Source organism: Paralichthys olivaceus, chromosome 16, assembly GCF_024713975.1.
Source record: "Paralichthys olivaceus isolate ysfri-2021 chromosome 16, ASM2471397v2, whole genome shotgun sequence".
Lineage (NCBI taxonomy): Eukaryota > Metazoa > Chordata > Actinopteri > Pleuronectiformes > Paralichthyidae > Paralichthys > Paralichthys olivaceus.
In genome coordinates this window covers 10,963,414-10,976,292 of record NC_091108.1, presented here as the reverse complement: position 1 = coordinate 10,976,292, position 12,879 = coordinate 10,963,414, and the positions used below count along the sequence as shown (strand labels likewise).

The window sequence follows — 12,879 nt, the reverse complement described above, 5'->3', positions numbered from 1 at the left end:
AAGCATAACCTGCTTGGCGGAGGTTACCATGCATTACGCAAACAAACACCATAGCAACATGGATAAAAATTGGAAAGTTCTATGTGAATGCAGCAAATTGAATGAGACATGAATAAGACAGATGTACTAATCCACAGTAAATGACTACAGCTTTCACTGCTGCTGATGCATGGAGCAGCTAATGTGAGGCCTCGCTAATCTAAGATACCCAGCTGGTGGTTCCAGCTTCACACTGAACAGATATGAGTGATACTGCAGAGGCAGGCAGATGTGTATTTACCAAAATGTAAAAAGCTCAACAGAAATTTCCAGATAATTGACCAGACATGGTCTTTCCTGGTAGATGAAACTGCACTCTGCACATATTTTTTTTCACCATCCAGATCAATTTTCTCAATGTGCGAGTCTTACCAAGCCAGAACTCATCCTCCAAGTTTCCAAAGCCAACCCTGTAGTCACTCCACTTCCTGGAAAAGTCTGTCAGGCCATTCTGACGACGCTGAAACACCTGGAAACAGGTAAAAAAAATATGAACCAGTTGTCTACACTGAAATAGATGACACAACACTATGATGCTCAACAGACAGAAGTAATTGAATCCAGTTTCCTCCTACTCTCCACCTCATTTTTTACCCAAAATGCCACAGTGACCCACATTCGTACATTGGACAAAGGTTCTATTAAAAGAGAAAGTGTTATTTTAACAGTGACTTACAATCCACCCTCCTTCATCAGTAGTCATGTCGCAGTACACCTGCACTCCCTGGCTCGGGTCTCTGTTGATGTAAATTGTGTAGACGCCACTCAGCATCTCTCCATTCAGCAGGTGTTGGGCACAATTCTGAGGTGTTGCAAATAGACGACTCCCTGGAGAGTAGCAGAGGAGGAGTCGGGACAAATCAGTATTTATACCCCATGCATTAGGAGTCTTTGCTTTCTTTAAAGATTCAGTTCAGTTTTATTTGTATAGAACCAAATCACAACACATAATCTTAAAGGAGTGTTACACAGTAAGGTCGAGGCCTTACACAATTAAAGAGAAACCGAAACACAACTTCTGAGCTCTACAAAACATTTTTATGTCTTTGAGCAAATATTTAAAATTTTAAGGCTTTATTTTTTTTCTTGAGAGAAGCCAAGAGCTGGTAATTCTTCAGGGATATCTTGATAATCCATTTGGAAGTAGAGGGCTCTTCAAATCTAAATTCACTACATCCAGATTTTTCTGCATCAAATTGCGCATGTTCAAAATATAATTTTAATTATTCAATGAAAATGTTGAAAAATGTTAAAGAAAGTAAATCCCTGATCCGTCTTTGGATCCACATCTGCAAAATATTGAATGGGTTCTTCCCTGACCCATATCGTATCCTCCCACACAATTTCATGGAAATCCATCCTGTAGTTTTTGCATAATTCTGCTAACAAACAGACAAATTCAGTGACAACATAACCTCCTATGTGAAGGAAATTAAAGTTATTAATGTTAGACTTGAATGTAATGATGCAGACACTGTTATTCTTTTACTGAAGTGCATCATCTCATCCAGATGTCCGCTGCTTGGTTGAAATAATGGATATTGATATTTACTTTTGGCATGTTGCCATTATTTCCAGGTGATTAGCAGCTTTATGACGTTCCATAACCCTCACTTGACCGACATCCAATTACAGACCGAGGACACTGGAGATTAGAGCAGACTGTTCAGCTCTGTGATTGTAAATTACCATCGTGCAGGTGCAGCCTTATGGGAAGTTTCCCTCACAATGCTACAGAGAGTGGAGATGAAAACTGTGCCTGACTTTGGGGACCCATTATTATGGTTACTGTGATGTGAAATGTGGTGCAAAAGGGGAAATTAATCTGTGAGACCAAGAAAACCCTCTCCATCAGAATCACTTTCAGAGCTTAAATCCAAAAATACGAACACATTTAGTGTGTATGTGTGTGTTAGGGATAGGTACCAATCCCGGCGTTAAATAGGCCCCAGGGCTAAATGATCAAAGGCCTATTGTGTCAACAGGCTCTGAGGTTATTTGTTCCACTCTTGATTCTGGAGAAATTAAACTGAAAGAATGATTTTCTATTTATTATTGCTTTATAAAAGCTGTCATTCACATTTTATCTCACCAACAGTTTTTAATCAAAGCATTTGTCTATGATGCATTTTCACTTTTCCAAAACCCTGATCACGTCACATTTTTATTAATACCAGTCGGAGCAGGTCGGACATATGTATACATACATATATATATATATATATATGTTTGTATTGTACTTTACCTGTAGTGAAGGTAGTGGAGACAACAGCACTGGTGTCAAGTCCTCTGGCTGCCTGCAGCTTGACAGTGTACTCTGTGGTCTCAGCCAGTCCCTCCAGTCGAATCCAAGTGTCCTCTGCATCCAGTATTAGCTCCTAGTATACACACACACACACACACACACACACACACACACACACACACGTAAGTAAATTCATTCACATAACACATATCCAGGGAGTGAGCAGATGGTAGATGAGGAAATTGCCTCTTTACAGTAATAAATTAATGTGTGTAAAGCACAAACACTTAAGTAAAAATAAATCGTATTACAATCCCAATGAGGTGCTAAAAAATATGAATCCTGCTTGTGAGGTTTATAAAAACCTACAGCAACAAAGAAATCAGAGCTTTTTTTGTCAAGGAAACAACTTCCTTTTTGTTCCAGCGGCAAAAAATTCTATTAAGTCAGTTAAGATATTGTATGAGTTGATTGTATAAGTGTTGCCATTCCACAGCTGCAGAACAGGTCAGAGGCAGCCTGCCTCCGTTTAATGTGAAAGCTGACTCAGCCATGGAAAATTTAAAAAAAGGAAAAGCGAGGAGAAGATGAAAAGATTGGAGGGGTGCAGGCTGGGAGGAGTGGGGGGGCAATTAGACAAGAACAAGTAAAAAGACTCTAATGGGACATCCAGGAAACAAACACTTCTATTTTTGGTGAAAAAGTCACGAAGGTACAGTGTCTCTACTTCCATTGTTTTTCACAAATCCTTCTTCACTGAGCCGATTTTAATGGAGCCAAACTGTTTGACTGTTTTTTGACACGTTTCTTAGATGACACAGGAAGCTCAAAACCCAAACATGTCTCTTCTCCTGTTTGTGTGTGAGCTTTTGGTGCATGTGTGTTACAGTTTGGCCTGGATACACATTAAATATGAACAAGTAAAAATGAAATATTCAGCCAGTTTGAAAAAAAAAAAAGAAGAGAAAAATCACACATTTTCAGGCAATGTGTCCGTGTGAATTATGCAGGGAAGCAGCTGGTAAACGGTGTCTCTCTGTCTCCGAGGAGCTGACATTTTCCCACTGGGTTTTCAGGGTCAGATAAGATTTTTATTGCAAGTGAAACAGCTCTGTCTTATCAAGGATAATAACATACACCTTCATACACTCACTACAGATTGTGGTGGAGTGTTTGGATCTTGGGTGGATACACATTTGTCCTGGTGAACGTGTGTGAACATGCAGATCTGTACACTCCAAGGATACACGTAATTACAAACCATTAAGTAAATGTTAATCAGACAAGAAATTAATCGCGCACGATCGCGTGTGAATTATTCAAGTCCATTATCTCAGTGAGAGGGAGAAGCTGGCTGAACAGCTGTAAGGCTCAGTTTTATAACATTAGATTACAGCTGAGGTAACACTGCGGTTTTTAAGCCAAGCCAGACGTCAAGTAGAGACGATCCGAGGAGAAACCTCACAAGGAGCACTTCAGTCTCAGGCGGCGATAAGCGTATTTTGCTCAGAGCATGATTGGTGACTCATTTGTTGTTTGTATGATATGAATTCAAAATGCGGCACTTGTTGAGGCAGCTCACTGTGGCGAATGAGGGTTTGCATCACATCTAAAAGAACATGCAGTGTGAAAAGACGAATCTTCTGTGAAACAAATGCTTTCATGCAACAAGAAACCTGTTTTATAAGAAGATAAAAACAACCCTAGACCTATAGTCAACTGAAATCATTGGATTTATATGTAAATAATAACATAATAATAATAGAATTTGTATCTTTTCTTAACAAGGTTACAAAGGGTTTTACAGAGAAGAAGAACCAAAACAGCAATACAAACCACGATACTAACAACAGAAGGATCAACATAAACACTCGGAGGTGAAGTAAAGTTAGAATAATAAAATGTCAAGAGTGAGACGATAAAATCCAGCAACGTGTGAAGTAAGTAAGTGCTTGGCAAATTAAGGAAAGTTTTAAATGATGCTTATGTGTGATTATTTCAATAGATAAGTTGTTCCACAGTCTGGGGGCTTGAACTGCAAAGGCGCGGTCACCTTTAGTAATGAACCAGGAACTGCATCCACTGATCTCAAAGTGATTTTGAAAAGTATTTAAGAATGTCAAAAATCCTCTTTTCTGACAAAAGGGAAATAAACCTTGTGTTGGATCAAAATTGAGAATTAAAAAGAGTGCGACAACTCGGATTTGAAATGTTCAATGCAGCAGTAGAACAATGTTTTGCGTCTTGACTTCATCACTTCCCCAGAAAGGATTAGCTAGATATAATGGGGAGTGATGGGCAGATAGTGTAAACCCCCGTGTCGGAGCCTATGTGGATGCTGGGGTGGTGGAGGGGCTGAATCGACAGGCAGTGACTGCCACAGATTTAATAAACCGCCACATTGGGAGGGTGTGTATGATAGAGGATTGTAGAGAGTGAGGCATGTGAAAATTAAATGAAAAGTCTTATTTTACGGAGACTGATTCATAGTATAACTATGAATCAGTCTCAACAACTTTAACATTAAAGTTATCTGGAACTTGATAATGGCATTTTTAACAGATATCCATTGAAAATATTTTTTTGGGGCAGAAATTGTGAATCAGTGTCATTGCAGATGGTTCAGGATGAACGCTTTCAAAATAAATATACACTGATTGAACACAACATAGAAAAATGACCTGTTTCAATGTTGTTTCAGATCAGTTTATAGTGTATAATAATAAAACATGATCCAAACTGAGTCTTCACACGCACACATGAAAGTTTCTATGCATTTAATCTGAGCCATTTGTAAATGCTTAAATATATACTAATAAAGTTTATTCTTTAAAACTATTATTTAAACATCTCTTTGCTTATTCAGTAAAACCTTATGAAAGGAATCATGTGAGGAGTTACAGTTGCATTATTGTGCGTGAGTGACACCCAATGGTCGACCATGCTGCGCTGCCACACTCACGAGGTCAGAGACAGCGAGAGGTAGTGAAAGAGAGAGAACGGAAGAGTGATTTTATTGTGTCTACAGTGAACATTGAAGGCGACAGGTTTGTGAGTGTGTGTGCGTGTGTGTGCGTGTGTGTGTGTGTGTGTGTGTGTGTGTGTGTGTATGTGTGTGTGTGTGTGTGTATGTGTGTGTGTGACGTCTTCCTAACATTTGGTTTGAAACATTGTTGCTGTTTGCTGGTTAACACTTGGTTTATTTGTGGTGGTTAAAGTTACTGTGAGGGGCGAGTGAGCGCAGTGTGTCAGTGGGTGTCCTACCAACTACAGACAGACCCGACGTGTGAGTTAATTGCTTATAAAAGATTCCTTTGCAAAGCATCATGGGAAATGGTTACAGTCAGTTCGTTAACAGGCTTGAAGTGTTCCACACAGATCTCACTAAAGTGCTTTATTATCATTACTCAGCCACATAAAAAGGTTTAATCAAAATAAACAATGTCTCTACAGAGGCACATTAAAATAATAACTCTATTGGAGGGCAATTTGACTGTGTCGCTCCGTGTATGTGTGTGTGTATGTGTGTGTGTATGAGTGTGTGTATGAGTGTGTGTGAGTGTGTGTGAGTGTGTGTGAGTGTGTGTGCCTGGATGCTTACAGACTCCACATCAAGTGATACAAGATACGTTGACATACATGGAATTATACTAAGTAGAATGGAATTCAGTAGAAGTCCTCACAGTCCCATCATGAAACCACATTTGAATTAAATAAATCCAGATTTTGATTTGGATCTTCACCAAATTGCACACACACAAACATGAGTCCCCTAAAAACCCTCTGGTCATGCCTCATCCCTCTACAAAAATTCATGGAAATTGGTTTAGTAGTTTTTGCGTAATCCTGCTAACAGACAACAATGTAACAATGTGTGTATGAGTATGAGTGACTGATTTGAGACTGCGTGTGTGGCACATACTTTTCGGTTGCCGTCAGTGGACTTGTAGGTAAGCATGTAGTTGTCAATTTCTGCGATTGGCGGTTGCCAGGAGATGAGAGCGCTGCGGTGATTCACTTCACTGGCTGTCAGGTTCAGCGGAGCATCCATGGCTGCAGGAGAGACAGGGAAAAAAAACTTTAACTCTCAAGTTTAGTTGGCTGCAAAATAAGTGATGACTGTTTATGTAATGATAAATAGACTCATGCTGGAGAAACACAGTGTTGTGTTGTCAGTGATGTTTCTACATGGTTCATGGTGTTGTGGAGTCCTGCAGTCTGTCTTTACTCACACGGCTCAATCACTACAGGTCCCATTTACAGTTTCAAAAAGAATCAACCAGCGTTACCACAGGCCAAACGAACAGCCCATTCCAAACAGACAGATTTAGAACTCTGTGTGAGTTTATAATAAATTTAAAGAAAAAAAAAAAGAGGTGATAATGACACATTGTACAGGACATGTAATCAACAAGGTGGATGACATCTTTACACTGATCCCAAATCCCAACAGGCCTCAGTGAGAAGAGCACTGAGACACTTCCATGCTCACTCACAGCGCATCAGCGTTTAAGGCCTTGATCCACGAGCCCACCAAAGTTTTACCTCAAGTTACATCACACCATCCAATTTTACTTCTGGTCGCTGCATGGTTTGTAACAAAGCTTGATTACAGGGCTTTATATTTTTCACCACCTTATATCATCCTTCCTGAGCCGGTATCTGATCATCCGATGTACTATAGCGGGGGCTCACCTCATTTAGAGCATGGTGGAAAAATAAATGACCTCTCATTTGAAAAATCAGATTCCTGCAGTTACATCATGACTCTGGGTCACGTTTCCCATCAGGCGCTCGGTGTAAGGGAGGCGGGGGTGCTAAAATAAATGAAGTGTTCTTTGCATGCTCTGCAGTCCAACACCACGGCTGTAAATATGAATTAAAGACATCCCCTACTGAGCTGTCTCTTCCTCCGATTCCCATTGTCTTTTTTTCTGGTTACAGCTTCAACATTTAACTTGAGAGGCCAAAGGCTTAACTTTTAGCTCAAGTCCTGAAGTTGAACCCATGCAGCGGAACCACTCACCACATACAAAGAAATTTGCAACACTAACTCCCTGCGCTCTCTTCTCATTTAAATCCTTGCGTGTGCGCACATATGAAATGACAGCTCGGTAATTAACAGTGCAAACCCGCCTTGATAGCTTCCTGAAAGATGCAGGGTGCCTGCTCTCGGAGACAGTGATGGACAGATTCACACTGTGTGACGGGGGGGCTGGGGGAGGACAGAAAAAGGGGGGAACTAAGAGTGTTTAAGAGTACAAGTGCACTTTGAGATAAAGGCAGCATATTGCGGATTGTGCCAAGTCTGTGGTGATGTGCCAATCTCCCCCTGTGTAACCTTCTCGTCTGCACTGACCTCCACTGCATCTCATTCCTGCTATTCCTCGTCCCTGCCCTTTGTCCTTTTCCCTCCATTCCGACATCAACCTGGGGTTTTCCTCCCCTTCAGTCTTTTCCTTATCTCCTTGAATAATTGTGTTTCTCTCCGTCCTTCCATCCTTTGTCCACCTCCTCCTTTCCTCCTTATCTGACAGGCTGCCACTCCAACTCAATGTGCCTGAGAGTGAATGGAGTTTATCTTTTGTTCTTGTCATCCCCTCGTCTTGATGAACACTGGCACTGCATTGTTTGTGTGTGTGCATAGGCGATAAATGTGTGTGCAGGGTATAGATGAGAGAACAGAGAGGCAGAGGGGAGTTTTCGGTTGTTAGAAATGTAGGGCCCCCCCAGCCGCCCTCATTTTACCTGTCTTTATTCTATCCTCCTCTTCACTCGCCCATTAAATCTGTCTCCTCGTCCTTTTCTCTCTCATGCTCTCCCTCCAATTAAACCCTTTCATGAAGAGCACCTGAGCAGGTGAGCAGGTTTTCCTCTTGGCTCAGAACAGCGGGGTTGAGATGAATGGGATTGGCTACAGCTAATGTCTCATTAACACAGAGTCAACAATGCAAGAAGAAAAAAACCCCACAGAGAAGCAGATGGGGAGGGCAACACGGGCAGCAGCAATTTGTTGTAGGAAGTGAAGAGGGAGGACGTTTTCCTTTTGGAGTGGATATCACATCTATAGGTGACTCCTCGGTTGTTATGAAATGTTCAAGCAAACATCTTGTTATTGGGGCCTGTACAATGATTCAGGATTTGAAGTCGTTGAGGAAACTTCAGGTTCAGGGCCCAGTGACTGAACATAATTGAACATGTAAGCGAGGGGGCGGATAAAAAATGCTTCCTGTTGCACAGTAAATCCACAGCATGGCTTTGCATGGAGTTCAAATTTGGTGAACTTTATTACGAGATATTCATTGTGCATTTGCAGATGTGTGACCATGCATTAACTGTTTGAAGACTGGTTTGGTTCTTACTGGGATAAATAATGGTAACGGCACCTCTAACCAAGCAGAGCATCAGATCCAAACCTGCTGAAGTAGTAACCAATCAGATCCGTTCGAAATGAAGAGTCATTACTCCTACAAGATCTTGACAGGCACAAAAGAGTTTATCATATAGAGAGGAAAAGCAATAGATATTTTAAGAGATCATATAAATCAGCTTTTCTTCCATGTGTCGACTCTGGTCTCTACAAAAGTAGAGTTTATCACACACAGAAAAAAAACACAATAATTATTGAAGTTTTGTTTTTATTGAAAAAAATATTCATTGAACCCCGACAGGAATCCTGACAGTGTTGGTGCTTTTACTTTGTTATTCTATCCCTGCAGCTCAGAACAACACGGGGAGACTGAAAATATAAGAACCAAACCCTCTGATGTCTTTTATTTATCCACACACTGTTCCCCAGGATTAGAAATGAAGCATTCAGTCAGACTGACATCATTAGACATTGCCTACCTCTCCCCTCTCTGCTTTGGCAGTAAAAAAAGTCAAATCAAATGACCTTACTTAACTTTTGTTAAGAGCCACACATAAAAGCTTGTGCAGAGTGAGGTTGCAGTTCACATGTTGCGTATGGGACACGAAGCAGCTACCACCACAGATTGAATCTAATTCTGAGCCAAATGCTTTACATATATTTATATTTACACACACAAGAAAATAATTGAGCATATGTTATCGCTTGTTTGTTGTTTCTTGTAAAATTCTGAATCTAATCCCATAAATAAATGCAAACAGATGTCCATAGCAACTATGCCTCACATATGAAATCACTGTATACATTTTTTTATTGTATGACGAGACTAAGCACAACTCAGTGAACGTGTATTTTACGTTGTTCACAATTAAAACTGTACATTTGTTATTAGAGGCTGATGATTGACAGGCTGCATCTTGATCTCATAATTCAAATATTAAAAATATGTTTTTTGGCTATTTGAGATTTATTTGAGATTTATTGATTCAAGAATCTTTTTCTTAAGTGGATCACTGAGTGGCATTTCAAGGCAAATATAAATACATTTTTTACATCTCATGATAAATCAAAAGCTTAAAAGCAGCGAACGTAGTTTATAATTCAAAAAACTATGAGATAATTCAGATATCTATCTATCTAAAAGATTTATGGTACAGATTTAATGGGGACACCAGTTCTTTAAAGTACATTAATCTGTCAAAAAAGCCTCAGTTGCCTGAAGAATGTAGATCATCTGTCTATAATTGCAGCTCTCGGAGCACTTGAAGAATATCAGCCAGAGCTCAATGAAGCCGCCCGCAGCAAGGATCTCTGCAGCTTCACAAACTTGCCAAGCACTTCTCAGCGAGTGGGCTCAGACACATCTGAGGGGGAAAAGTCCCGGTGCTGCAGCCGACAGGCTTATAGAGACACCCGTAGCAAAATCCCTTATTTTCCAGTCATATAGCTTAAATATCAGCCTTTGGGAAACCAAGCTGTCTTACTGTGTTGAACTCTTGAGCCATGGAGGCCAGACAACAAAACAACTCTTAGCCGTGGTTAAGAGGCTTGGGAATCGACAAAAGAACCCCCCCAGGTGTTCAGTATATACGTATGGAGGAACCACCTTTCCCAAAAATGAGTGAGAACAGAAACCTGAAGAACCTTTACTGATGTACAGCACATGGACCATAAAGTGCACGCATATTTAACAACATCTTTCCAGATTTATTCCTTTGGAGCCCATAAACATAACTAAAGGCAGCAGGTGCGAACTCAGGTTTATTAATTAGAATGATTTTCAACATTTGAATCAGCTTATATGAAGCCGAGTCAGACGCAAATTGTTTAAATGTTTATTTCAACATTTAAAGATTGTCATTCAACATGTTTTTTACCTAAAGGTATTAATACAAAGTATAAAATAAACATTTGAAATGTATAGTTGGATTTTACACAGGCCAGGGTTACTGTCAGAAAAGAATAGTAGTGTACCAAATTGATTTTTTCTTTTTCTGATGGGCTCTCTTTATAGTTCTCTATATAGAAGACCCTATATATTATTATAGGGGTTAGTGAATGAGTATTTGACTTGGAGATAGTTGCAGGTAACAGGTTGGTTATTTAAGTCCAGAGAAGAGAAACATTTTGTTGTGGTCCATTAATGCTCTTAAAATGTTTATTGAAATCCTCTTGGAACATTGTACATGAATTCTATATGATGTGTATGACGGCTGCATTTGTCTGTTTGTATTGTGTTTGTTGTTGTAACAAGGTATTGCTACCGTCTTGGCCAAGTCATCTTTGTAAAAAAGATTTAATCTCAATAAGACATTTATCTGGTTGAATAAATGACATACTGTGTATATGTATGTATAATACAGAACATCTAACCCTGTTCTTTACTGATACCGTTACCGGTTTTTTCTTTGGTAATACATTTGCAACACGGTTATAATAAATAAAATTTGTTTCCAAAGAAGCAACATGAATTGTTTACAGCAGCAGAGTCTCTGCAGCATATAAACTCAACCATATCGGTCTGGAAACAAATGTAAAATGTCAAAATAAAACTATTCCTGACATGAAAACAGTGATTGAAGTTGAATGAAGAACACAGACATCAGTCACTATCAGTCATCTCCTCCTCCCTCTGCTGCTCATGTGGATTCATCGCCTGCAGGTAATGCTGCTCGAGAGGGGGAGGCTGCTGCATCCGCCTGGAGCTACAGGTTTACAAACATCCTGACAAATGTGAAGATATGTGGAGAATCAAGCAAACAGTCTATACAGCGGGAAAACTTTTGTTTTAGCTCGCTCCCAACATGCCACCATTAGCTTAACAAGCACACCGTGCTTATGTAAAACATATGGGGTGATGCGATGGATAGATAGAGGTGTGTGTGTGTGTGTAATTGTGTGTGTGTGTGTGTGTGTGTGTGTGTTTTGTGGTTCACTGGGCTTATATTTTGTGTCTCTATCCATCCATCATCTATACCGCCTATGGTCGCAGAGAAGCTGCAGCCTGTCCCATCTGGCATTGGGCGAGAGGTGGGAAACACCCTGGACAGGTCCCCAGCATATCACAGAGCTGCCATACAGAGACAAACAACCATTCACACTCACAGCTACAGACATTTTGAAGTCAAATTAATCCAATCCCAATCTGTATGTCTTTAGACTGTGGGAAGAAGCTGGAGAAAACCCACTCAGACACAGGGAGAACATGCTAATTCCCTACAGAAAGACCGTGGCATCCCCAGAGGGGGATTCTCTGCTGTGTTCACACATCAGCTTCTCCTGGATTTCCACTGACATTATACTGGGAGGTCAGGCGGATAAGGCCCGTAGAAACTGCAAGGCGTCTCACTCTGACATTTATGTTTACACATGCACCTCCTCCAGAGAAAACAAGGAGTCCAGTGCATGTCTGAAAGCATCTTGCAGTAACAATGGCACAGGAGTCAGACACAGGAGCAAACTGAAACTAACAGAGCAGGTCAGACAGAAGCAGACGGAAAGAGAGCAGCAAGACATGGAGGGAGGATGACCAGGGAAGAGCCTGGATAGTTGATTGAACCAATCAATGTCCTCTCCCACAGCACGTTCCCAATGTGACATTATCCACTGGAGCGGAACAGCCTGAGAAAACACACTGTGGGAGCGCAACAGTACCAGGCTTTAAGATTTCAATTAGGAAGTTTAATTAACAACACTGGAAGATCCCTCTGAAGTTGGCGCTGACTAAGGCGCCCCCTGGTGAGACATGTTATCATTAGTCCTGGAAGGGGAAAACATTGGTGTGTGCGTTTCTTTGTGCACATTTGTTAATATAAGTCAATGTCGAAGAAAAGTTCTCTCAAAAAAACAGTTTTAATAAATAACACTTCAGCCCGAGGCTGGCACTTGATTAAGTGAGGGTTATTATTCTTTGTTCCTTTTATTGAATTCAGTTATTCTGTGAAAGGAGGTAAAACTTAAGAGCAATATGTTAAATTTAATTATACAATAAGAATATTTATCTTTTATGAAGGCCTTCTTAAGGACAACATAAATATATTATAGGAAATAGATATATGGTCAAGACTAAGACACCAGAAGCGAAACAAATGAACAAATGCATTCAGCTCTGTTAATATGTGTGTGACACTTTTGATGTTTATTCTCTAAGGAAAAATCCTGCATGTCTTTCCTCTTGAATGGAAGAAGGACGTATTTGGAGGATTTCCAAATAGGTCTTGTCTAC

At 40.3% G+C, this 12,879-nt stretch overlaps 1 protein-coding gene across 5 annotated transcripts in view; it reads right to left on the bottom strand.

The window, feature by feature from the left end:
• The window catches only part of tnr (tenascin R (restrictin, janusin)), a 159,982-nt gene that overhangs the window by 12,950 nt on the left and 134,153 nt on the right, over positions 1–12,879 (bottom strand). For all 5 annotated transcript variants that reach the window (XM_069511223.1, XM_069511226.1, XM_069511224.1 and 2 more), the window contains 4 exons: positions 6,207–6,337; positions 2,285–2,417; positions 716–867; positions 412–508 (listed from right to left, as the gene is read on the bottom strand). In XM_069511223.1, coding sequence (XP_069367324.1) covers positions 412–508; positions 716–867; positions 2,285–2,417; positions 6,207–6,337 — 513 coding nt within the window. The remainder of the gene's footprint in view (positions 1–411; positions 509–715; positions 868–2,284; positions 2,418–6,206; positions 6,338–12,879) is intronic.